The 27,798-nt window shown below is 42.0% G+C and overlaps 2 protein-coding genes across 4 annotated transcripts in view; one reads left to right on the top strand and one right to left on the bottom strand.

Moving 5' to 3' along the window:
- LOC103187494 (WAS/WASL-interacting protein family member 3) overlaps positions 1–17,579 on the top strand; it is a 37,784-nt gene extending 20,205 nt beyond the window's left edge. The window contains exons 2-8 of one of the 2 annotated variants that reach the window (XM_007907019.2): positions 3,244–3,352; positions 8,456–8,588; positions 9,573–9,674; positions 10,606–11,406; positions 14,129–14,338; positions 15,977–16,078; positions 17,233–17,579. In XM_007907019.2, coding sequence (XP_007905210.1) covers positions 3,296–3,352; positions 8,456–8,588; positions 9,573–9,674; positions 10,606–11,406; positions 14,129–14,338; positions 15,977–16,078; positions 17,233–17,273 — 1,446 coding nt within the window. In that variant the 5' untranslated portion in view covers positions 3,244–3,295 and the 3' untranslated portion in view covers positions 17,274–17,579. Of the gene's footprint in view, positions 1–3,243; positions 3,353–8,455; positions 8,589–9,572; positions 9,675–10,605; positions 11,407–14,128; positions 14,339–15,973; positions 16,079–17,232 lie in introns of both variants that reach the window. The other variant, XM_007907017.2, reaches the window with a different exon arrangement.
- A 6,493-nt stretch (positions 17,580–24,072) lies between these two features.
- LOC103187492 (secernin-1) overlaps positions 24,073–27,798 on the bottom strand; it is a 64,093-nt gene continuing 60,367 nt past the window's right edge. For both annotated transcript variants that reach the window (XM_042332391.1, XM_042332390.1), the window contains exon 9: positions 24,073–26,053. The gene's annotated coding sequence lies outside the window, so the exon portion shown is untranslated. The remainder of the gene's footprint in view (positions 26,054–27,798) is intronic.

The following is a 27,798-nucleotide window of genomic DNA, read 5'->3' as shown; positions in this document are numbered from 1 at the left end:
CAGGGGGGGTCTTGCTTGAGATGTGTTCATTTTAAACCCATGCCTTCTAATTCTGCACTCATGGGCCATGTCAAACAGCTTCCCCTTACCTCTGCATCCTCTATGCTTCTGAGGAATTTCAGGATTGGATCATTGTTGATCCTCGTTTCTGTGGTGAAAATAAGAGCAGAGTTGCTGAATAAGAATCATACAGTATTTGTCAATGTTCCCCAAACCCATTCCACTAGAAGTTGCCTTTTGAAGGCAGACTGCCCAAAATTGCAACAAGTAGTTCCTGCCAGGTAGCTTCTTTTTGACTGATAACAAGTAACCTTGAAACACAGGAGAAAACCTCAGCCACAGTTCCTGTTCCTCGCTGTCCTGCAGTGACTACTGCTGGCAACATAGTGAAATATCTTCCAAGCAATACCCTTTACTGAAAACAGCTCCAGCAGTTTTAAATGGATCGTGTAATGAGAAAGTGATATGATAAATGTGTAATGATATGTTAAATGTGGCCGTTGCCACAAACAATTGTTAAATTAAAGCAGGTGTATGAGTGGAAAGAGCGAATACATGACTGTCAGAAAGCAGCTGTCCCTCTGCTGTGCCTATCCTTCCTGGCACATGTCTCGAATCTCACTCGAAAACAACAGCTCCTTTCAGAACTCCCGTTCATTAGACGTCTGCTGTTAATAAAGCTGCACTTTCCGTTGTTGGTTTACAGGCATAAGCAGGCTTCAAAAGTAATTTTAATTGTTTTAATATTTCATGGAGATTTAACTGAACTAAGTATCTGAAGGAGCAGTGATGGGAACAGTGGAAGTACAACATGTTAATGGCAATTAGGGGTCTTTGTCACTCTACAGTCCTGATTATGAATGATTTAGTTTTTGTACGTTGTTTATCTTCAGTTAAACAACCACCAATCTGAAATGATCAATTTACTAATTCAGGACCTTTCATTAACATAGGTTTTGGGGAATTTGGGTGTAAGGATAGGTTTGTTTGTAATTTTCTACTCTCTTTGGCCTCCTGCAGAATGGTAGAGCAGGCAAGCTTCACTCGGACCTCTGTTTTGTAATTACTGTAGTCACTAAAGAGGTGCGTGAGATTTTCCTGGAAGAATTGCTGTTTTTCTCTTAACTCCTTGTGGGAATGTTTCCAGATCATGGAACTCAGTGACTCCTTTGTTTCTGGGGGCTGGAAAACACAGGGAGAAATGTTGCCCGTGGGGAAGAGCAGTGCAGTGGAGTTGATTAGTGGGAAAGGAGATTTTTTCTTGACTACTTCTATGGTTGTCTTGGGCATCAGCGAGTATCTGTGTTAACTTTAATAAAGGATCTTTTTTTTGGTATAACACACGCAGAAACCATGGGATTAAGTGTATCCAAAGCAAATCAGAATTCCATATATGCATGGAGATTTTCATACTTTTCCCAAGGAGATCGAGTGTGTGGGGAGACCACTCCAGGGGATATTTTGCATAGAATTTGGAAGCAATAAATCTGGTGGCCTAAATAATGATAATATTAATAATCCTTGCATTTGATATAGCACCTTATCACATCTTCAAGACACCTCAATTGTGCACAACAGTGTCCCACAGAGTTATGGATTGAGTGACCAATTTATTGTTTTTTTTAAGGAATTATTAACCCCATACAAATGATCTGTCAATCGACTAACAACTGGGTTCCTACTTACTGCTAGGTAAACAGAGGAGTGCGGAGCAAGGAGACTTGCCCAACATTTCACCTTGCTGGGCATCGAACCCAGCTCTCTCACTTGCGAGTCGAGTGCTCTGACTACTGAGCTACAGGGCTCCATTTTCTTGTTAAATGGGGTGAAAAATGTGACATTTCATAACCGCTTCAATGTAGTTTTGAATCTTCAACAAAACTTTGGGTCTTGGAACTCATAATCTAAGATGACACTCCAATGCAGTGCTGAGGGTATGCTGTATTGTTGGATGAGACATTAAATCGAGACTCCATCTGCCTGTTCAAGTGGATGATAAAGATCCCATGGCACTATTTGAAAAGAGAAGGGAGTTTCTCTCAGTCTCCTGGCTAACAATCCCCCAAATAAAATTGGTAACTCACTTCATGGCTGTTTGTGGCACATTGCTGTGCTCAAATTAGTTTGCTGCATTTGCTGACAAAATACATAGTCACTCCACTTTACATTATATCCTGTGAACCACTGGCGGTGTCTTCCTGACACGAAATGAGCTATACCGAATGTAAGGAGTAATATTATTGCATTTTTGTCCTAATGACATTTTACATTCTCGGCTCACTAACTGAATTTCATCTGGACTCAAAATATCATTCCGTTACTTTGTAACACAGCCCAGATCTACTGCAATGGTCCAAAGTGAAAGCGTGATGGAATGTGAATTTGGGCCAACAGTCTAGGCTCGACTACACCAACTCCCTGCTTGTCGGCCTTCCCAACTCTTCCATCCGCAAGCTGCAGATCATCCAGAACTCTGCAGCTCATGTCCTCTCCCGCACCAAGCTCCATGATCCCATCACCCCCACCCTCGCTTGGCTCCACTGGCTCCCCATCCCCCAGAGGATTGAGTTCAAAATCCTCATCCTCATCTTCAAGGCCCTCCACGGCCTTGTCCCTTCCTACCTCTGTGACCTGCTAACCCCTTAGTAACTTGTCCGCTCCCTCCACTCAGCAGGCTCCGACCTACTCCGCGTCGCCCGCCTCCTTCAAGATATGTCTCAAAACCTCCTCTTCGAGCGTGACTTCAGCCATTCTCCTACCTTCCCTGGCTTCCACCCTCAACCCCCCCCCGTCCAGCACCTTGAGACATCCTCCCGATGTGAAAGGCGCCACAAATGTAATTTTGTATTGTTTTTGTAACAGTCCCGCAGACACCAAGCTCCCAATCTTATCTTTGCCACGGTGGGGGACGGGGGAGAGATTTGAGTTAAGGTGGTGCATGTCCCCCACAGAGAAAGAAGGAAGGAAGGAGAGTGAGCCAAGTGTCAGTCATCCTTCCACTTCCCTTATCAGTTGAATTCAGCGTGACAGAAGCCTTAAAGCGGCTTGGGAATTCCTCCCGACGTGAAAGGCGCTCTATAAATGGAATCTTGTTGTTGTTGTTGTAAAGCACTTTACTGTGCTGGGAGCAAGGTGTGCGGGAGATCAACAGATCAGGGAAGTAAAGAATATAAAATAAAAATGATTACAGAAAAGTTTGATTAGTGCACACCACAAAAAATAACACTCTTCCTTGTCTTTCAGGTTTAGATAAAGCATCATCAATTATATTGGAGAACACGCTCATGGTAAAAGTATGCCACCACCACCACCACCACCACCGCCTCCTCCACCACCACCAATTCCATCTTCGGTGAGTAGGTTGTTTTCGACAGGTTCTCGTAACAAGCTTGAAGCCTTTTAATGTTGGCTTATTACACATCAGGAAATGGTGTCATTGACCTTAACACAAGCTTTTTCTTGCTCTGCCAGTTTGTTCTTCTTCCCAATGCTCTTGAACAAGTTTGACTCCTTCTACCTTTTACTTGCATATGATTCACGGTTGTTCTTTGGTATCAGATGATATATTATCAATGTGTGATCTTTGACAGTGAGTTTCAGCAGGCTATTTAGTTGCAGTCAGGTGAAGAAACATTGTAGCTGAGTTGGATTCCGCCTTCATCCAACATCTGAACGTTCAATAGAAGTCTTCGGATAGTGATCAAAAGTGGGAAGTGTGGCTGATTTTTCCCATCTTTATTGTAAGCATTATGGTCAATTGTAGTACTCCAACTGGTTCCATGGCTGAGAGCAGCCAACTCAGTACAGACTGTAGTTCAAATGTGGCACCTGGGACCCTTGGTCGGGAATGGTACACAGAGAGAAAAAAAAATCCATATGAATAGAAAACAATATTAGAATACATCAAAGTTATACTACATCAAGCAGATGGTCTCATTTAAATACAGTCCAACATGTCAAAAAGTACATTTTGTGTTGTGCTAACTCATGAAATGTAGTCAGTCTGCCCCAGCATTTCAAGGCCAATTTTTACAGCTGCAATCCGTAATGTAATAACTCGCCTTGGCAAGATAGAGTTTTCTTGCCAGTGTGATGCAGGTTCAGAAGGCTATTACCAAGTTTGCTTCAGTGTACTGTCCACACCACATTGCTCCATTATAAATCTGGCTGTGTGCAGATTAGTGTATTGGAATAGTATTAAAATAGTGCTTTAAGAGAGAGAAAATGGTTGATTAACTGGTGGATACCCAAACTGAGCCTTTTATTTTGTTAGACTTAAGTTTCAATAATATGTATTTGTTTGTATTCCTGATTTAAAAAAAGTCTAAATTTAATTTTATTTCTGTACAATTTGGGGGGGCTGAAATGCGTGTTCATTATGTGTTGAGCAGCAGTTCTGTGCCTGGTGTTTCCTTTTATATGCTCAGTGTTAGTATCAAGAAGGCTGTACACCTGAACTTGTCCAGTTAGGACCACCCTACCCGTTAAGGCTTTAGTTTGCAGAGTTTACAGGAGTTCAGGATTCCCTGCTCCCAGTGACTGGTTTGCCCTTCCAGGTCCTGCCGATGAGCCAGGTTGGCTGTGCTGTCATTAGCATGCTCTGGAGCTATGGATTCATCTGGCTCAAAAAACGGACTACCGACACCGCCACAGAGGGCTGGCTTGGTTCCGATATTCTGTTGCCAAATATGTCACCTTGGAGCCAGTTCAGCTTCAAGGAGTCCCCGCTTACCTCCCCCGCAAGGAGGATAGTCAATATCTGACAAGCACAGGTTTGAGCTCTCACTAAGTGGATGGTAGGTACCAGGAACAACTTGCGAGCTTCCCGGTGGGTAACACAGCTCATCATGAAATGTGTGATGACATTGCCACCATCTTCTTATCCACCGCTTGGGCACACATCCCTTCCCATTGAGCGATGGTTCCACCAGTGAGTGATCTGGAGGGATTAAATAAAATGGCCAAAGGGCCTTCTTCGTCCAGAGTAATCTTGTGATGTGGCCAGCCGTATTGTGCAACAAAGTTGTGCCTCGTTTCATATGCCTCTCAATCCATTTACCCAACAGTTGTCTAATTTCCTCTTGTAGTCTGGGCTAGATTCATTCCCAAGTCTCAAATCTAACCTATTGTGCTACCCATTCCCCATAATTTTGTTCAAATGGTGGATTCTGAGCACTCAAAATCTGTAATGTATTGTCTCAACACGTAAAGAGTTACAGAATTAACAATGTTCAGCTGTTGGACTCAGTTGGGTTTAATTTGTGGTGTTTGCAAAATGGTCAATTTACAAAACAATATAATTTACATTTAGATTGTTCCTTTCATATCCGGAGAATGTCTCAAAACATTAAATGGCCCCATGAGCCAAAGTGATTCCTGAAAACAGTCACAAATTAAGAACGTCTGTGGAATATCTGAATTCACATCAATACCAAAGGACCTTTAACAATATCATTGTTTTTGCTATATGTCAGACTGTTCACCTCTGTCACCTCTGTCCAGGAACATCTGCTAGTTAATTCAATGGATTATACCAAAAAATACACAAAAGAAATGTATGTTTGCTGGAGTCCACAAAAGAAGCAGTTGTATGACTGAAACATTTCTTACTTACCCACAAGCACGTTTATTTATCACAAATGTAACAGTCAAAAAAATGTTCTTTGTCTAGCTTAAAGGAGGAACTGCAGAAATAACAATAAACATTTTTTTAAAGTTGCTTTCGGGCTATGTGAACACATTTCAGTCACACGCTGTTCATTTTTGAGATCATCGTTGTGTGTTCACATAACATTCCTAGTTGAACTAAGTGGTTTGTGCCAGCAACATGATTTATTTGCCACAGATGATTAATAATTCATTTGATAGTTTCGGATTTGGAGTGAGCTGGGATCTTGGTACCTGTGGTCCGTCAGTCAATACATATTGATTTCAATCTTCCTGCTGAATCTACTTTGGGTGGGTGCACATGAAGCAAAGAAATACTTTTATATTGAAACAATATTATTAATTAATACAAAAGTTTTTTTAAGTTTAATTTTATCCTGGCCAACAATCCCCTAAATAAAATTGGTCACTCATTCCATGGTTGCTTGTGGGACATTGCTGTGTACAAAACTAGCTGCCGCGTTTCGCCCACAAAATACACAGTCAATCCACTTTACTCAATCCTGTGAAGCATTTTGATGACATGATAAGGTGCTATATCAAATGCAAGGGTTATTATTATTACTATTATTTACAGAAGCAGCAGGATAATAACCAGCTACCTTACACGTATTCCTGTACAATCCCTATCCTTTATTTCCACAATCCCGCATGGTTGTATCATGCAGCTTTAGAAGATTTTTGCACAACTTGTAACAGAAGGATATTGGCCTGAATTACTTGACATAACTCATATTCTTTGCTATCCTTTTCAACCTTGATGACACACTGCAGTAATAGCCTTTGCCCCTCGCATATGTTCCCATAAAGGAAAAAAGAAATATTGCAAATGCTGAAAATGTTTTTCTTAAAGTCATAATTTAACTATTTTTATAATAAGGTGAAGCTAGGTGAAGGACCGAGATCCACGTTGCTAGATGCCATCAAGTTGTGGGTTCATATTACATTCAGTATTGAACAAGAGCCCTTTATGTCAGTGGCAAGATTTATTTGCTACACGTGATGAATAATTCAGCTGTTGAACAAGATTGAAAAGAATAGCAGAGAAGATTAGAAGTGGTTTGGCGATGGCATCAGGTGGGTTTTAAAAGAAAGAGTTAGCATTTTTGTGGCACTTAACACAGAATTTCACCAGTCATCACTGTCAAGTGTAATGATTGTCTTTGGAACAAATACGACAGCTATTTGCTCCAACAGAGTACCACAAACACACACAAGGCTGTGGGTTAGATAGTGGATGACTCTTCCCTTTGGTAGGGGCATCTATTACGAGGGAGCGAAGACTTAAAGTCAGATCTGAGATAGTTAGAACTGAGGTCAGGAGGCTTTTCTTCACAAAGAAGGTTGTGAAGATGTGGAATGCTGTGCCCAAGAAAGCTGTAGAGGTAAAATGATTGGGGAAGTTTAAGTGAGAGATAGACAGAAACCTGAATAGTAGAGCTATTAAGGTGTGTGGAAAAAGGATGTGGCATTGGAAATAAAAGTTTTGTCTGAATTGACTCCTTCTGTTCCTGATTTCCTTTAACCAGGGAGTGATCTCAATGGCAAAATTTGTAGTTTTATATGTTTAGACTCCAGTAGTACCTCATCGCACACTCTGGGGTCCCCAAGACTTGGCTCCTGCCAACCTATGCCTAATACTTCAGGGAATTAGGTAAGCAGCATGCATCCCTCCATGGAGAGAGTGCACATTCCATTCCAGACACAGGGAAATTTCCATGTGTAGGTAGCATACATATGTGGAATGCAGTCTAATTTGGATACAGTAAAGCACAGTGATAAGTTTTCACATGTGTCAGACATCCAGCTGATCAAAGAATAGGGATTTGGAGTATCTATGATAAAGCTAACAACTCCCAATTAGGAAATAGAATTGAATAGATTTTGTATGGCTTTAGAAGAATAGCTTGTTCTCGGGCATGCTCTGTGTTATTGATGATGCCTGAACTGAATTTGCCCCAATGCTGAGACTATTGTGCCATCTAGAGGCAATCTGTAAAAGTTTTAACGGGCGGTAACTGAAAATATATTCATACACAGTGTACAGTATTTTATTTTCAGTAATAACCCAAAGTTTTGCTCTGCCTGGGAATTGAACCCAGGTCTCGTTGCTTGCGAGGTGAGTGCTGTAACCACTGAGCTGCAGGACTCCTCATCCACAGAACGGCACCTCCAACAATGCAGCACACCCCCAGTACTACATTGGAGTGTCAGAGGCGACTCTGGAATTTCAAAGTCCTGTTGTGGATTCAGAGGCAAGAGTGCTACCAACTGAGCCAGGTTAACATGGAAGTTTAACAAGATTGTGTCTTAAATACAACAGGCCAATTTTTGAATCTAAAGTATAAAGTGGGGCCATGAGCAAGTAAAACTATACTTGTCTTCTGAGACCCTGAAAACACTGAATACATCTGCACTTTTCCAAAGGTTGCAAACCGTCTGCCCATCAGTAGCACATTGCTCCAATAAGTCTGTTTGCAATTGTGTCGCTGTGAGTTGGTGATTGCTCATCTGTGGCTTAATGTCCTCGACCAACTTATGCTTTTAGATTTTTGAAAATAATATAAATTTCTAGCTTCTATGGGAACATGTATGTTCCTAGAGAACCTGATGATGCTTTTTCAGGTTTAATTTAATCGATACAGCATTTATCTTCATCAATTGGCAACATTCGTAAATCTTGATTTCTCGCACATTTTTGATCCTTAATTATGGAAAGATATTTTGGGAAGACTGAGACAAGCTGATGGAATGGTTAGATAATCTTTATGCTACATGTTGTTTGCAGGCAGGCGCAGAGCTGCCCAGACAGAGTAAAGGGGAGCCAAAAGATCGGAATGCACTGCTAGCGGATATCCACAAAGGAGCTCGCTTGAAAAAGGTGACCCAGATCAATGACAGAAGTGGCCCAGCCATCGATAGTAAGTGCTGCAGTTTGGAACTACCCTGGGACCGGGGACATGCATGGGCATCTGGACATTTGATATTCATTGATACATACATTGATACCGCAAATGTAGCTGCTTATACTTCGCTTCTCTGCTTGTCCCCTTCGCTCAGCCTGCTGAGCTTTCCCCGACCCCTCTGTGCCACCATCAGGAGCCATGCTTTCAATTACTAGACCCCTAAGCTTTGAATTTACATGATTCAATCCCTTCGCCTCGACCCCTCTTTACATATTTTTAAATCCCACCTAAAGACCTACCTTTTCGACCGCACCTATGGTCACCTCCCCTTAACTCAGTTTCCAATCCCGTTGCCGTGCAGCATTCCGAGACACTATTCTGCATGAAGGCTGCTGTGTAAATGCAAGTTGCTGTTGTTGTTATGGAAAGAAAAGTTACTTGATATACACAAAAATGGGTCTAATTTCAAGATACATAAAGGTGGAGGGGTTTTGCAAACTGGCCTCTACCTGCAATTTTACAGGTTTGCAAATCAAAAGAAAAGCAGAAGGAAATCAAATGTACATTTTGCATGATGGGACTAATGATAACTACAATATAAATAAAACTGGCCAACATAGCATGAGGCAAGTTTACTGCTGATATTATGTAAAACTTCCATTCTTTTTATACAAGGAGGTATTTTGGATATGCAAAAGTTGTCTTTTTCTAAAAAGAGGAATTAGCATCCAATTTTATTTTAATCATAGACTTTAACATTGAATTAGTTCACAAGTTCATTCCTTGCTGGTGTTGAATGAAAAATATACCAGTAATTTTTATTTTTGGTGATTTTAAGTGACTTGTAAGTATGATTCTTTACTAGAACAGAACATATGCAGATGGTTTGCAAGTTCATTCTTCTGAAAAAATGATAAGGATTGTGACAGTAGCGGTTGATGCTCTCAATCGTTTTCCATTGAAAATAACCTCAAACTGTGTGTTGTGTTTTGTCCATAGAAAAAGCTGGAGGTGGCAGTGGAGCAGCACCAGCCCCTATGGGGGGCTTGTTTCAGGGAGGGTTTCCTGCTCTAAGACCCTCGGGACAGCGAGATAGTCCAGGTCGTCCTATATAATTAGTAATTAAGTTTCAAAAAAATGCTTGTGGGACAATGCTATGTGCAATTGGCTGCTGCGTTTTGCCCACAAAACACACTTTACAATATATTCTGTGAAGCACTTTGAGACATCGGTATAAATGTAAATTGTATTATATTTTCAAATGGTTTCTGGGAATATATTTCTATTATACACTATGTCTTATGTGTATTCTAAAAACATATTGATATTATGTGATAGTGTTACTACGTGGAATAATGAGATGTCACAGGCTGTGAACTGTGAAGCTTATGTACTTGTTCAAAATCTGTTAACCACAACCTATGTACTCTTCCTACTCAACATTAACAGACATGTAGCAACAGGTGACGTGAAAAATGGCTCTGCTGGTAGCACTCCTGCTTCTGGGTCACAAGATTGTTGGATTAAGTCCTGCATCTGCTCTTAAGCGCATAGTTGAGGCTGATACTCCAGTATAGTAATGGGGGGAGGGGGGATGTTGCATTATCTAAGGTGACATCCTTCTGATGAAATATTAAACTGAGGTCCTATCCACCTGACATTATTGTCACATGACACTTCAAAAAGAGAAGAGAACTTCTCCCATCCCAGTCTACTGACCAGCCATTCGCCAGATAAATTGATCATTCACCTCATGGCTGTTTGTGGTTCATGATGCTAGATTTGCCTACAACAAAGTAATCACTGCATCTGACATTAATTACTGTAAAGAACATTGAGATGTTTTGATATATAGGATGCTCCAAAAATGCAGATTCATTGACTCAGTTTATAGAATTTATCAAAACTATGGCTGTAAAATGAATTGATTCCACAGTGCACTTGAATATTTATTTACAGTTAAACCCTTCATAAAATAGAATTGATATAATGTTTTTTCTAACCATCGCTATGTGCTTTTTGTTTATTGCAGAGAGAAGTACCAAACCACCTCTTCAGCCTTTTGGTGCGAAAATGCAGCCGCCCAGATTTGCAGCCCACGTTGATGATAACAATGGAACGTCCAACCCACCTGACTTTTGGAAGCCCCCTGATGCGTCCAAAGTGCATCGAGGAGCTCAAGGACGCCTTAATATGACTGCCTCTTCCACTCCTCCCCTTCCTCTCACTCCTCCTGTGTCTCATGGGATATTTCTGCCTATGTGTCCCCCTCCCCCGACAGCTCCCTCTTCCAGTAATAAGCCTCCCAAATCTATATGGACAGTGCATCCTGCTCCCCCGCCTGCTCCTCCTCTCCCCCTGGCTCCTCCTCCTCCTCCATCACAAAGTACAAAACCATACAAACCTCAACATATGCAACCACCGCCTCCCCCTTTTGCTCCCCCTCCTCCTCCCCCTCTACCCACTAACACTTTCCAAGACCAAGCTTTCGATTTCTCGTTCCCTCCACCGCCACCACCACCACCACCACCATTAGGTTTCAGAGACGATTCTATTGACTTCCCTCTTCCCCCTCCAATACCTCCAGCTCCTTACATTCTCCCCTATAGAGTGTCTGAGAGCCCTCCGCCGCCTCTCTTTTTGGATCAAGCAGATGTTCCTCCTCCTCTACCTCCAAAATTACCAAACTCTAACAACTGGCAAGTGGTGCCTCCTCCCCCACCACCACCACCACCGCCACCACCGATGCCCTTACATCTCCCAAATTCATCTTCTGTTCAGATGTCCTACACGACTCAATTACCTACAAGGGACGTCCCACCCAGGGGTGGAGGTGAGTTCTAGTGGACTACAGCAAGACTGGTGTCACTAGTTGCCTGATACCACTGACACCATCTATGATTACGCCTGCAAATTAGTTTTATCCACAAAACACAGAGTCACTACACATTACAATATATCCCCATGGAGTGCTTTGATGATATTTGAAACATTGATTAAACAGTAGATCAAGATTTTATTCTCAGTGGTTTGGAGTAAGTACGATAAGTTAGTGAAAGACATAAGCACAAGCACAGAATTATTTAACCTTCAGATGGTAATGTAATGCCCAATTTATATGCTGTGGTGATGCAGAATATCCATTTCAATGGAGGAGCCCTTATTAAAGAATTCAGAAATCACTGTGGTTTTGACATCCCACCCACCTCTAAGTCCACTGGGAAGCCAGTGCCTTTTTTCATTTGGCTAGAGATGCAGACACTTGCTTTCTCACAGAAATGCTTTGACACTTTCCCACTGGAGTATTAGGCAAGATCCCAGAGGTGTGATTGCAAGGCAGAATGTAAGTAAAACTTTGCCAGACTTCAGAAAGGAACCAGAAGAGGAGAAGATTTCAATGCTATTTGGTTGACCTGCTGAGGAGTCTGAGCAATGAGAGGATCAGATCCAAAGGGTAGGGGGATTTTTATAGTTGGTGAGGTTTTTCATTAAGTCTGTGACAAGCACTATCCAGGTCATTCTGTTTCTCATGCGCGAAAACGGCCTTCTACTCCAACATCATCTTGGAGGCTAAAAATAATTCCAAAATCCTTTTTTCCACCATCCACTACCTCCTCCGTGCTCCCCCTCAGGCCTCCTCAATCTTCACATCCAATGCCAAGTGCGAGGAGGTCATGGACTTCTTTTCATCCAAAATACATAACATCCGCCAGGCAGCCTCATCCTCTTGCCTCTTGTCACCCTCCACCACCCCTTCTCCGTCCCCCTCACCTTCTTCATCATCAGCTCCTACCATGACCCCATCCTACAATCCTTCCTCCCCATCTCTTCTTCTTCCCTCTCACCCACCATCACCTCAATGAAACCTACTACCTGCTGCCTCGACCCCCTCCCCACCAACTTGCTCCCCCAGCTCCCCCTCCTCTGCCAATACTGGCTGATGTCATCAACCAGTCCTTCTCCTCTGGATCAGTCCCTGCCCCCCTCAAAACTACTATCATCACCCCCCTCCTCAAAAAACTTTCCCTAGATTCCTCAAACGCCAGCCATTACTGCCCTATTTCTAATCTGCCCTTCCTCGCAAAAGTCCTAGAACACATTGTTGCCAATCAATTCCGCCCACACCTCTCCTCCCACTCCCTCTTCGAACCCCTCCAGTCCGGTTTCCGCCCACAGTACAGAGACGGCGCATGTGAAAGTCACAAATGACATCCTCTCTATCTGTGACCAGGGCTCCCTCTGCCTCCTTTTCTCCTGGACCTCGCCGCGTTCAACACAGTTGATCATGCCATCCTCCTCCACCGGCTTTCCTCCATCATCCACCTCAGTGGGACTGCACTGGTTTGAGTCCTGCCTCACGAACCGCCAACAGTACATCTGCACCAATGGCTTCTCCTCCTGCTCTCATCTGGTTATCTGTGGGGTACCCCATGGATCCATCCTTGGCCCCCTCCTCTTTCTGATCTACATGCTCCCTCTTGGGGATGTCATCCGAAGACATGGGGTACACTTCCACATGTACGCGGACGACACCCAACTCTATTTTTCCACCTGACTTTGCGACCCCCAGTCCCCTGATGTTCTGTCAGCCTGCCTGTCAAAAATCAGGAGCTGGATGAGCGTGAATTTCCTTCAGCTGAATGTTGATAAGATGGAAGCCATACTCTTTGGCTCTCGTCAACGTCTAAAATCTCCTCCACCTACCCGACCTCCCCCTAACACTCTCCGATCCCGTATGCAACCTAGGCATCAGGTTCGAGCCCCAATTATCCTTCCTCCCCCACATCCGGTCCCTCACCAGCACCGCTTTCTTCCACCTCCAACGCATCGCCCGTCTCCGCCAATACTTCACTCCAAAAGCCGCTGAAACCCTGCTCCACGCCTTTGTCACCCCTCGGCTGGACTATTCAAATGTCCGCCTCGCCGGCCTCCCCTCCACTACCATCCATAAAATCCAGGTCATACAAAACTCTGCCGCCTGCATTCTCACCCGCACAAAACTCCGCTCCCCAATTACCTCAGTCCTTGCCAGACTGCACTTGCTGCCTATCCCAGAGAGGATTGACTTCAAGATCCTCACCCTTATCTTCAAATCCCTCCACTCCTCTGCACCCCCCCTACCTCTCTGACCTCCTCTCTCCTCACAACAGTGCCCGTTGCCTTCGCTCCACCGGGACTGGCCTCCTCCTCATCCTCCGCTCCACCCTCGACAGCCATGCCTTCAGCCACTATGCGCCGAGGCTCTGGAACTCCCTTCCTCACTGCCTTCGCCTCACCCCTTCTCTTCCCACTTTCAGGTCTCGGCTGACCTTTCTTTTCGACCGTGCCTTTGGTCACCCATCTCCCCCTCCCCCTGGCTCAGCCCCGTGATCCATTACTGTGAAGTGCTCTGAGATGCCGTCCGGCGTGGAGGGCGCTATATAAATCCAAGTTGTTGTTGTTGAAAACCTGGTGTTTAAGTATCTGTAGACTGCAGTGTGGCTTGTCAATTCTGCAGTGTTATCAATGTTGCTTTTGCCTGGGTGAGTTACATATTTAACGCTTCTGTTTTCCAGTGCACAACGGTGGTGGAAAGCTGGCTGTTCGTCCTCCTCCACCACTCAGATCGCCCACGACAGAACTTACAAGCAGAACACATCCAGCAGCAGCCGGCACTGGATGGACATCTTTGCAAATTTCTCCCCCTCCTCCGCCTCCTCCTCTGCCGCCACCACCACTCCCTGTTAAAAATCGACAGCCTCAAGTTGTGCTGCCACAAGTCTTTGGTAAATCCTTGCATTTGATATAACGCTGTATCACGGTTTTGAGACATCTCAAAGCGCTTCACAGAATATACTGTAAAGTGAAACAAAAACAGAGAGAGCTCGGAAAACTCAGCAGGTCAGGCAGCATCTATGGAGAAAGTAAAGTGAGTCAACTTTTCGGGTCCATGACCCTTCGTCATGACCCTCCAGTGCAGTGCTACGGATGTACTGCATTCTCGGAAGTGCCATCCTTCAGATGGAATGTTAAGTACGGTGATGGGTTTCACATGTGTCAGATACACGTCCGACCCCACAAAAAAAATCAGATGTTAACTTTGGAACTCCCCACCCTCTCAACCCCTTCGCCTTGCCCTCTCCTCCATCTTAAGGTCGCACCTGAAGACCTTCCTTTTCGACCGCGCCTACGGTCACGTTCCCCCTCCTCCAGGCTTGGCCTTGGGCTCCACCATTGTTAAGCGCTCTGAGACTCAGCCCAGCATGGTGGGCGTTATATGAGGTTGAAATATCCCGTCTGCCTGTGCAGCTGGATGTTGAAGATCCCATGGCACTATTGAACAAGAGAAGGGCGTTTCTCCTAGTATCAACAGTCCCCCAGATAAAATGGGTCTTTCACTTCATGGGCATTATTACTGTGTGCTAATTGGCTGCTGTGCTTGCTTAAAAAATACATTAGACTTCATAGTAAATTTTGTGAAGCACTTTGAGGCATCGTGACGGCAAAAGGGACTATTATTATATTGTCTGCTACAGTTTCTCCATGTAATTTTGAGCTGGTGACTCCTGCCTATGCTCAAACAGCCACAGAAGTATGAAGCCCTGGGGTAAGCCCAGAGGCTAATGGGCAGTGGCTGCTTACTCTTTGATAAGAATGGGATGGGCAACTCCTTGGTTGCTTTGAAGCTGGTGCTAGTTAATGGAGGTGTAACGTATTATTATTGAATCCATGTGAAGAGCTGACCCAGTTGCTGTTTTTTGCCTTTGGTGTTTAACACTAAATGACCACTAGGTGTCAGCATACTATGCCCAAGTGAGCGGATTCTCTCTCAACAATCATTTACTTAACCCTCATAATCGCAATGTAGATAATAACCTTTGCATTTCTAATATATAAATATAACACCTTATCACATTGTCAATGTCTCAAAGCGCTTCACAGGATTTACTGTGAGGCCCAAGACTAGTCTGTGCAGAGGAGAGCAACGAAGATGATCCCAAGCAGTACAGGGATTTACATTTGGTATGAGCAGCAAGTAGACAGGTTAGGGTTCTTCATGATTGGAAAGAGATGTCTCAGTGAGTACCTTATTGAGGTGTACAAGACTTTTAATGGGATTGAGAAAGTAAACCCAGAACAATACTTTTGGATGCACTGATCAGCAGAACAAGAGGGCACAAGTTTAGGGTTGCAAAGGGCAATTTCAGGACAGACACCAAGAATTATCTCTACTCAGTAAAACAGCTTGATGCTGTCATGTGAGTACTGTAAAGTGGGTAATCTGGAAGGATGAGTTCAAATAGGATTAAGGATCTTCTTCATCTGAACTTTACTTGTGATTATGTTCTTTTTTCAGGAAAATATTTTTTGAAAGACTATTTCCCTTATTTAGTGTCTAAAATGTAGCTGTTTGCATTCAGCAGATGACTTTGAGTCGAAGTTTAATTTTCATTCAGTCGAAGAACTTCCTCCTCCAGATGATTACAAGCCATTTCCCAGGACATACCCCAGCAAGGAGGTCATTGGTGAGCAACTACATATTTTGTTGTTCAATTTTAGAATGAAATGTCTTTTTACACTGTATCTTATAGTAAATGTGTCAGGGTCTTATTATTGTATGAAGTGTGGGTTTACATTTGTGACTAGGATAAGGCAATGTCAAGTTGGAAAAAGGTGAAGCTTATTCAGGACTTGATTCTGACAGGCAATTAGTCAGAACAGCAGCGGTTCTGTGTAGAGGCAGAAATACAGAGTTGGGCATCATCCATGTGGAAGTGAGGTACCTAAATGGATCTTTTCAGTTTTGGACACCACAAAGTCTGTGAGCTGCTGACATTTGTAATTGGAGGTGAGGATAGCGGAGATGAGAGAAGGTTGGGAGGAGATGGTCCAGAAATATGGGAAGGAGCTATAAGTGATTCTGCTGCTTGTTCACACTGCATGTGTGTGTGTTGAGTGAGAATTAGAATGGGCTATGTACATAAATACTGATCAGTTGGGTGAGGTATTGGAAGGTGATCAGCACTCATGATGGTGTGAATCTCATTAACAAGAATAAGGGCTTCGTGGAATGGGGTCCAGACGATTGGAGAGAAAATAAAAATTAAACAGTTTGGAAATATTTAGGTAGCCCACTGTCTAATCGTAGAAAATATACTCGTCACCCAATGTCCACACATTTCCACACCAATAGAGTCACCAAATAGAGATTTGGAGCAGAAATCTCGGTAGACTTTTTTTCTCTCCCCTTCCTAACTTGAGGCAAATTGTACTGAGGAATTGCAGGTTTTCAAATGTACATATACAGAGTTTGGAAGTATTTGAAGGCCCCTTAATTAAGTTATTAATATCTGATAGAAAAGGTTTCAGATGCTATAGTAAATTGCATTGTTAACCCAACCTGTAAATTGTGCATATGTTGTTAACCCAACCCCACAAACAGATTTATTGTTGGTCACATCAATGTGTTCCTGAAAACCAAACTAGTAATTTCAGACATTACCTAATTGACTGCCAGAGAGAAATACATTTTATTTGCAAACTTACATGTGTATTGCAAAGAATTTATTTAACTCCAGTTTGCTCTTTGTACTAAATGCAAGATTTGCTTAATCGTAACTTGGGAATTATAAACAAAGGCATGTTTACTTTCCCAACCATTTTTTTTTACCTTTTGCAGGTAACCAGAAAGGTCGTTGGTTTGCATCACCACTGAGATGAAATGTTCATTCTTTGCTTCCAATTGCTGTCCCACATTTGCCGCTGCATTGAAGGTGGAACACGGATCTACTGCATGAAGATTGATTCAAACTCAAACTCACCCACTGGCTTTGTTCCATCAGCAAACGCGTGAATGTAGATTTGTTCACATAGCTAACTGCACTCGCAAAATTGAAATTCATTTTTCAACTGTATTTTTAAATTTGTATTGTAGCAAAATGGGTTGTATCAAGAATTAAGCAAATTCATGTGATTTAAAATGAGTGCTTATGAAAAAGTAAAATTCCATTTAATTTTTTAAAAAAATATATTCAAAGTCCCACAAAGCGCACAGTCACACAGAATATCCTGTGAAGCGCTTTGAGACGTCCTCCTGATGTGAAAGGTGCTATACCAAATGTAAGGATTTTTAAATCGTATCAGAAATGATATGCAAACGTTTTGGAGCTAAAAACAAAAACTGAATGCAATAAAAATGGAAATTCTGGAAATCACAGCATCTTAAATCGTTGCCTGGTTATTTCATCTGCAAGAGAAAAAACAAGGTAAACTTACAGAGAGAACATTAGCACACTGACCGCTGACTTCTATACTGTGAATCTCTAGCCTTTTCTCTTTTTATCACAGAATTGTTCATCTCTTTACAAAAGTTGAACATTTGAAGAGAAGTAATGATGTGCGAAACAGTTTATCAGATACATTATAGCTTTATATCTTCACTGCTGTTAACTGTATGAAAAGTGCTCAATTGTGGTATCCTCCTAACTTTATGCTTCTGCAGGAATTTTAAACTGATGAAACGAAACTCCCCAAATCTCTTGCCCTCCAAATCTCTTGCACATTTTTCCTGTAACTGGCTAATATTAAAATGGTTGGCATTTGTACTACTCTTTAAGCAGGCTGTGCCCCCTTAGGTGGATGGTAAAATTAGCTTGGAGTCTTTCACAGTTGATTATAAATGCTGATCTTTTTATCTTGTTTTCTAATTGCATCTTTTGTTCATCTATTACTGCAATAGTTATGTCAGCAGGTGGCACTATTGTACTCTATACATGACAGCGAATCTGCATTGTGGTTTTGTACATGGAGACCTCCCCCTTGTGAATGAGCAATGCAAATAATGCAAATTCAGTTTCCTTTGTTTATCCTATCCCACAAGTCTGACGTTAAAGCATTGATTGGTGATGGTATCGAGATATTTTTTTGGGGGGAGGGGGCAGTGATGGGGGGGACCTTAAAGTTGTTTTAATTGTAAATAGACCCTATTTATTATTTAAGTGCTTTAAATACAATGATTAGTAGAGTGCACTGTTATCAGTATCTCCGTACTTTTCGTCTGGCAAACCCCCTGTAGAGACATGCCACACAAAATACCATTTGTGGAACCTGAGAAGCTGCCTCTCATTTAGTTTTGTTACATGTAAGTGTGAAACTAAGTCTGCAGGCCATTGCTTTTGTTGTCTTATGCATGTGGGCAGATTTCACATTGGGTTTGCACATCTGCTTGCATGATTTTGCCATCTCAGGTTAAACCATGATGCAAATAATGGCAAAGCCTATGCAGGCCATTTGGAAAGCTTTGCTGATGAACAGGATTGAAACAGAATTGGTCCACAACTGTATTAGTAGTTTAACTAGCATATCATGGTAAGATGTAATGATACGTATCACAGCTCCTATTAAAATATATGTTTAACCAGTATTTAGACTACATTAATGCCATCAGCAGTTTTATAATTGCCTCATTCTCTTCCTTTTGATTCAGATCAAACTCACCCAATGGCTTGTTCCATCAGCAAAGGAGTAGATTTGTTCACGTGACTTTGGAAACTGCACTCTTAAAATTGACTAAGAATGAAGTTCTCAATTCACCACCTCTTCCCTCCACAAGCTTCTGATTATTTGGAAATCTGCAGTGCGCATCCTCGCCCATACCAAGCTCTGGAACCAGTCACCCCATTCTCACCGGGTTCCACTGGTTCTCCATCCCTCAGGGGATTAAGTTTAAAATCCTCGTCCTCACTTTTAAAGTCCTCCCCGGCCTTGCTCCTCCTTACACTCTTTCTACCCCACCCTCTGTAATTCCACCGCAGAATCCCTCTGCCCAGTCCCCTCCCTTACATCCTTCAAGGACCGTCTAAAGACCTTCCTCTTTGACCGTATCTTCAACCACCAACAACCTCTGACCCTCTAACTCCCAGCTCGGGTGCAAATCTTTAACTGTCTAGCACCTTGGTGCATCCTTCCAGCGTGAAAGGCACTATATCAATGTGATTTTGTTGTTTTTATTTGTTGCACTGCAACCCACACACTAATCCTACTATACTGTACTGTCTGCAGGTGTGAAGTTATTGTGAAGTACACTGAGACATTATCCTATGTGAGAGGCACCATATAAATACAGAAATGTTGTCATGCACTGCCATCAGCTGCATCGGTTTGGCACTTCAGTCTAATTAACAAATGGAAGTTAGTGAATGATACTCTTCCATAAAGATCCCCTACCTGAGATGCATTTAAAATAGTATTGCTTTGATTTATAAAAATAAATAAAATTAAAAACTATTGCAACCAAACTGAAAATATTTTGACTTTATTTAAAACAATTTCCTTCCCCCCACAATTTCCCCCTTTAAGCATCTTTTTCATCCCTCCTCTGGTCCCAAAGGTGCTGACATAGGGTTCCAACTCGACTGGACACTCACCTGTAAATTACCCCAAGTGGTCATTCTTCATGTGTAGGTTCAGGCAGCGAGTGCTTGCAGGCTATTGACTGTGGTAAGCAACAAATGAAGTCCAAATCTTTGCAGACCTGACATCCTCCAATTTGCTCTTTCCAGCAGGGGCCATTGGTATGGGAATCCTAGCTGATGCACCATAGGATTTGTGGAGTCCTGTAGCTCAGTGGTTAGAGCACTCGCTTTGCAAGCAAGAGAACTGAGTTCAACTCCAGGCAGGGCGAAACCTTGGGTAAGTTTCCTTACTCCACACGCCTAATAATAATCCCTCCAAAAACCAAAAACAATAATAAATTGGTCATTTTCAATCTACGACTGTTTGTGGGACATTGCTGTGCGCAATTGGCTGCCGCGTTCGTCCACAAATATACAGTCAATTCACTTTACAGTGTGTTCTGTGAAGCGCTTTGGGATGTCCTCCCGACGTGAAAAGCGTTATATCAAAGTGCAAGGATTATTATAGGAGATCTGAAGTCAAATGTAACATCCTCACAATTGCCCCAGATGAAATCAATTTACTCAACACAAACCCAGATTCACAAACCTGTCACTTGGTTTTTAATGCTACACCATGTGGTATGTTTATCAACTAAGGTATAAGGGATGTTCTCTCAGTGTGTAATTTATCATCATTGAAATGCACAAAGTACAGTATTTGATCTGATTCACCTATTAGTCAAATATCTTGGATTAAGGCTATCATCTGCTGTGGAAAATCATCCCATCAGGCAACCTCGTCACATGAAATCGTTCATCATGATTACGAATCGCATCAATAGCAGAAGCTTAGTAAGATTTGGAATATCACACAGGTGTTTTGATCTTTTTAATAGAAACATTCATCTTTTGGTGTTTTGTGTTAATCATGCTTCAGATCTTGGGGTCATTCTTTACAATTATTGGGGCAGAATCAGTATTGAACACTTTATGTCAGGGGTCTTTGGGGGTGTGTCAGCCTGGCTTAGTTGGTAGTCCTTTTGCCTCCAAGTCAGAAGGTTGTCGATTCAAACCCCACATTAGGACTTACAACTCATATAGCCTAGACCAGTGGTGGCCAACCTCTTAGGTCAGCCCACAAAATAATTTTTCATGATTTATGTCATAAAAACTGGAAATAAGGCATCAATTTGAAACAGGTTCACCTAGACAACAACAACAACAAAATTGCATTTATAGAGCACCTTTCACGTCGGGAGGACGTCCCAAAGCACTGAACAGTTAGGTGTTAGGGCCCAAGCATGGGGGAGGGGTGGGGAAAGGCAGAGAGGTGGGAGGGAGACCAAAGGCACAGTCGAAGAGAAGGGTCTTGAGACCAGCCTTGAAGGAGGCAAGGGAGGAAGCGAGGCGAAGGGACCATGGAATGGAGTTCCAGATTGTGGGGGCAGAGAGGATAAAGCCCGGCCACTGATGGTAGGGCGGGTCGGGCGGGAGACATGGAGCAGGCCGGAGCCGACTGAACGGAGGGAGAGGGCAGGTTGGTAGGGAGTCAGCAGGTCAGAGAGGTAGGAGGGGACAAGGCCATGGATTGCCTAAAAGGTGAGGACGAGGATCTTGAACTCGATCCTCTGGGGGATGGGGAGCCAGTGGAGTTGGACGAAGGTGGGAATGATGGGGTCACAGAGCCTGGTGAGTGCGAGTACACGAAACCCGATTGGAGGGGATCATGGAAGGAGTGAGAGGAGAGGAAAGATCGAAGCTGGGAGGCAACTGCTCTCTCAAGGACCTTGGATAGGAAAGGGAGGTTTGAGATGGGCCGGTAGCTAGATAGCTGTGATGGGTCAAGGGAAGGTTTTGTCAAGGTGGGGGTGATAATGGCTGTTTTGAGGGGGGACAGAACAGTGCCAGATGACAGGGAGAGGTTAGTGATGTCGGTGAGTAGTGGGGTAAGGAGGTGGAGCTGGGATTTAAGGAGAGGGGTAGGGATGGGGTTGAGGGAGCAGGTGGTGGGCTCCACGGAGGTTACCGTGTTGAAGTCAGAGCAGGGGATGACAGGTTTAAAGGTGTGGAAGGAGGGATGGGTAATTGTCAGATGGGTAATTGTGAGGAGTGGTGGTAGGGAGGGGGTTGGACTAAACTAGTGCAAAGGTTCGGCAGGACCTAGGTTGACTTCCTAATGCATTGCTGGGGGTGTGCTGTACTGTTAGATTCCTTTGCATGAGATGTTAAATCGAGGCCCTGTACTGTACATAATATAAAAGCTTGCAAAAATGTCATTCATTACATCAAACCTATTTGTTCTACAGACCTCATCCCTTCTACTGTGAACTCTACAAATGCTGTATTTATACCAGAGAGTTGTTATTTTGTATAATGACACTTATTATGCAGTTTGTAGAGAAACAGAGGGACCAGATGAATAGAATCTGCTGTATTCTTTACTAACTATTCTCAGATTTGTGTTAGTAATAATAGTGGCATACTGCCAGAAAGGCCTGAAGGATTTTCAGATCCTTTTTTTTGCCCCCTTTTCTCGTCTCTCTCTCACTTTTCTGATATCTGATTTCCTTTCAAAAAAATAATAATAATTAACCTTGAGCCTTATTTAACATTTTAGGGCCATTCTCTTAAGAGTTTGTGGTCCATGACTTTGTGGGATATGGCTGTGTGCAATTGGCTGTTGTGTTTCGCTCACAAAACAGTCAATTCACTTTACAGTATATTTTTGAATCGTTTTGAGACGTTTCAATGGCTTGATAAGGTGCTATACCAAATGCAAGGATTATTGTTATTAGTAACTCCATCGAATAGAATGCAATTCGATAGCATGCTATCCAGAGTAAAGGTTCTGCAAAGTACCCATCTGCTCATCCACCCTCCCAACATAAATTAAACCATGCACAATTCAGGAATCAAGTGAAACACTTGGACTGACTGCATCTAAATGCCATCAATCACTGACCTATGAGCTATGGCTCAGACTCAAGACTGTTCCCTTACATGCATTAAAAGGGTCATAGTCATCAATGTCCTCTTGTGCTTAAAATAGCAGGAAATAAAGCTTCCATCTTTCTGTTGAATGCAATAATCCTTCACTACATAGTGCAATGACCCTCTCATATTAGTAAGTGAAGCAAATTAAATCTGGTGGCTGCTATCAAAGGATGTTACTCTGTGTTTAGAAGTGCAATAACTCCCTTGGGGCAAAAAAAAACGTATTTAAATACTGATGGCCTTGGATCACAATTTAGTGCAATTGGTTGGATTATTGTATAATAAGAACATAAGAATTAGCTAGGCGAAATAACCAAAGTCCATCGAGTTCACCTTCCACCATCCTGGCAGTTGTTTGACATGTCATGTCCCAAACTACATACTATATCCTGAGATATTATTTTCTAACAGAAATCTATCCAATTTGTTCTTGAAACAAATAACATTCTGCTTCCACCATCTCTTTTAGGAGGCTGTTTCATACGTTTACTTCCCACTCACAGAAGTAGTGTTTCCGCAGATTTGTTTTGAATTTACCCCCCTTCAATTGCAGGTCGTGTCCTCTGGTTCTACTGTTCAATACAAGATAAAACAGCTTATCATGGTCTATATTATCTATTCCCTTCAGAATCTTAAAGACCAAATTCATAATCTAGTGTGTCAAACTAACAGAACACTGTTAAACCACCATTAAGAACATTGAACACGAGATACTTGGTGAGTGCAGTTTTGTTTAACAGAAGACAAACTAATGACACGCTCAAAGGATTCGTATGTTCAACGTGCAATGTGTTTACTTCATAAACAATAAATGCTCTTGGTCACCAATATTTGTGCATTTGTTCAGAATACAAACTCTTAAAGGATGACTCTAAAATGTTCAATAAGGCTCAGGGTCAATTTTAAAATGCATCAACTTAACACTGGACTGACTGCTCTATAGAACTTCTCTAAACAATTATAATAGCACTCAGAACACTAGACGAGGAAAGTAAAAGAAACTTGGTCGGTGCCATTGCTGAAAGAACAAACAAGATCAAAATAAATTCCACATCTGCTCAGCTTAATCTTTCACAACCTTCGCACAACACACTGACCCATGAGACACACACAGATCCAATACCAGAGACTGTGTTTTTGATTAGTTTATTATAGCGTTATTCTCTGCACACCACTGTTCTGCTGGAGGAAAAGCAGACCAAATCCACATCATGTTTGCAAAAAAAACGAGAAAAATTCTGAAGCGGTTCTAGTGTGATCCAGACATTTCCACTGCCATGACAAGCTGAAGGAACTAGGAAATAAAGGTACATCAGACCAGTACAAAAGTGACCAAGAAAATTCAACCATCACTGCAAATGTCTAAACAGTGCACTTCAATTTGCCACACACTGCATCTTTAGATTCAACACCCACTGATACAACTGATATTGATGACAACATGCACAGGACTCACACTGTGATGTATGGTACTAGGATCTAGTGCAGCCTCCTGACTTATACAACAGTCACTATTGACTTATACAACAGTTCAGTTTAGTAAGAAATGACAGTAGCAGACTGTGATAGTTCATTACAATTCAAGGGGGAACCAGTAGTGTCACAGCCTATTGCTGTTCTACCAGTATTCACTATTTAATGTGACTGAATGAAGACATCTACTCACATTCATTACACAGAGATTTTAGTAAACGACTGAATCACGACAAACGTTAAACAACAAAATCACTTTTTACTTTTGAGATTGCTGCAGTCATCATGGTCATCAGGCTTAAGTGGCACCATTTATGTACAGTATTTTTGGAAATGGGAGACAAGTGGGGATTTTATCATGGCTGCTGGAGCAGTTAATGGATCCATGTTTAGGACAATTACGATGGAGGGCAACTAACTAACTTGACACCAACTACAATGAATTTGTTATTACATATCATGCAACATGGAAGGAGAGAACATTTTGCCTTGTATCTTGGGCCAAGAAAGGTGTCTGATTTTTTTTTAAACTCTGAAAATAAGTGGCATTAGTTAGAAGCAGCTAACCATACCAGATTTCCTTGAGGAGAAGAAACACTGGATACAAAACGACTGGAATCTATCAGACGAGAATGTAACCAACGTGTAACAAAATGTAACTCTGTAGACCAATGATGAAGAGGCAGAAAGACAGGTATTGGTTTGCACCATTGTGTTTGTCCACTGAGCTCCTGTTCTTTGCTCCAAGACGGCCAAAGATACCCTTCAAGAAGATCACTGAAAGCAGGAAGCACACTATTCAAGAAATGGCATGAAGAGGGTGATGGAAAACACTCCACTGAGTTGTAAGGCTACAAGTTCATTACAACATCTTAAATAGCAAGATCAAGGCTGTCACAATTATAAGCACAATTGAAACCATAGCCTTTATTTCAGTGCCATTACCTCTTGTTTTCCACCATATAGTACATAGCATTGTCAGTAAATTAGGATTGATCGTTTTCTTTCAGTAGACTGTCAGTGCACTGATGACTAACATTTATAGAGAAATATTGTCTCCTTTGTAATATCATTACTTTAGGTTTATCAGAAATTTGTGATAAGACTATAGGTCCAAACAGTATACATTATTTAAAATCAACCCATAAGCCGCCCCTTAACTATGGAAAGAGTGAGGTTAAGTCTAAATCACATTTGACAGGCAAACTATTCACCACAAACACCACCATGGTTCAGTATCGACTTGGCCCTGCTTCTCCTCATTGTACCATCTGGGTCTTATTCTCTTAATTATTGAAAGAACTTGAAGAATGTAAGTGCTACCGTCACAACAGAAAGCAATTGTAAGATCCTGCCTTAGATCAACCCGCATGCACACATTTAGTAACTGACCGCTGGCCGCCCCCTACAACTAGACACAAAAGTTAGACAATGCATGATTGGACGTATGAAGCATTCACTTCAGCAAGTAGTTGACACATCTGGAACAGGAGACCAATTGAGGATGAGTAAGTCTGATCCTCTTTCGGAACTTCAGTTCAGTCAAGACGATCTTTTGTAGTTATTTGAATGAAGAACTTCTCTCTCGCCCTCTTCCTCCAGAGTGGCTAAAAGTGAACAATGGGCAACCGCCTCTACCTGCAGAACACAAACACGAGTGAAGTGGCTGGAATTGTTTCAAAAAGAGATTCATTTGCTCCTCAAGTAACATTTTTATTTTAATCACCGATTATTACTGTGTTAGCAGGAGACTTGTAGAAAACATTTATAAATTAGACGGCAATTTCAATTTTTTTTTAAATAACGTGTTGAATCTTTGCGTTTACTGGGCCAACAGAACAAGGAAATTAAGTGTTGATTCCTTCAAACACAGATTAGATAGTTTTCTTTTAAGAAATAACGTCATGGGATATGTTACATAGCTAGTTTGGGACATACGTGCATGCGACCGTCAGGAAGGTGGATGGCAAATTTTTTTCGTGTAGGATTTCTTGTGTTCTAAAAGTTAATATTTTTTCCTATTTCAGCCAGCAGCAGCTTCATGTTAGGATCTCACCAGTGGGGTCTAAAATTCAGTGATTTCTAATAGGATCCAAGTGGGGCTTGATTCCAGCAGCCAGTGTAGCATGGCAATTCATAAGAACACCTCTCTGAAAGCAGGTAATGTTGAAGAGAGTTCCCATGAGTTGTTTTAAAATATGTCTCAATTCTCTAATTAGCTCAGGATCGTCAATGGGTATGTCAATAGGTCAGTTAGAAGATTTTGTTCACACAGAAGATTATTAGAACATGGAAAGCTTTGCCATAAGTGGTTAATGAGGTTGGTGCATATCATCTGAATAGGAATAATTTTGAGAGATTGCTGGGAAAAAGCAAGAACCTGGGATCATAATAGCTTATCATCAGCATGGGTTCTATGGTCTGAATGGCCTCCTCATGTGCCACAGTTTCTATCATCTCTACAATTATATAAAATATCAGATTGTAGGTTTGAAATTCTTTCCTTGTTAATATGCCCACACACAAACGTACGGTACAGATTGCCAGATACATGCCTAATGGGCCTCAAGTGTGTGTGAAATATCATTGCCGACATACTCACAATGCAATTCCAAGTACTTCCAGAATTATCCAAACCAGGGAGGACATAATATTAAAAATAGAGAATGGGTGGCATTGAGATCAGAATAAATATCTTGCAAAGAGTTGCGAAAGCGCAGAATGCACTGACCCAGAAGGACTTAAAAGTAGAATCAACTGGGATGTTTCAAAGAGAGATAGGCAAGGAATCTGGGGGACTGGTAGATTTTAGGATATGGAAAGACAAATTTAAAAATCTTTTGTGGTCAAATAAACTGGTAGAACAGTTCAATAGTCTTAATGGCCTCCTTCTCTTTCTATAAAGTGACATGATCACAACAAAAATATGTCTGCAGAGGTTACAGAAGAGAAAAGTGGTCAATCTCAAAATTGCAAGGAAAATGAAGATGAATATGATTCCTGAATCCAACCTACCGCGGCTTGCCAATATCTTTCTCCTGAATAAAAAAATATTTGCATTGACTGAGATCTTGTTTATACACCACACAGCAAACCGCTGCCAAATTGGGGCAATTCGTTGCCAACGATACAGCAAAAATATTAAATCCAATAAAATGCATTATTGGAAATCCCAAACAGTTTAATATTAAAACACACTGCTTAAAACCCAAGCTTGCCTCCTTTAAACACAAGACCCTCATCTTCTGAAATTCCAATATTAAAACCAAACATTTCTTCCCATTGAATATATATATATATAGTTTAGATTGGTTAGACCAGCAGAGAGAGCTGCCTTGTGTCCCACCCTGTCTGGGCTGCATCCAGACTCTATGGTGGAAAAG

Source organism: Callorhinchus milii, unplaced genomic scaffold (assembly GCF_018977255.1).
Source record: "Callorhinchus milii isolate IMCB2004 unplaced genomic scaffold, IMCB_Cmil_1.0 Scaffold2, whole genome shotgun sequence".
Classification (NCBI taxonomy): Eukaryota; Metazoa; Chordata; class Chondrichthyes; order Chimaeriformes; family Callorhinchidae; genus Callorhinchus; species Callorhinchus milii.
The sequence above is the reverse complement of the archived record's forward strand: the minus strand, read 5'-3'. Positions and strand labels throughout refer to the sequence as shown.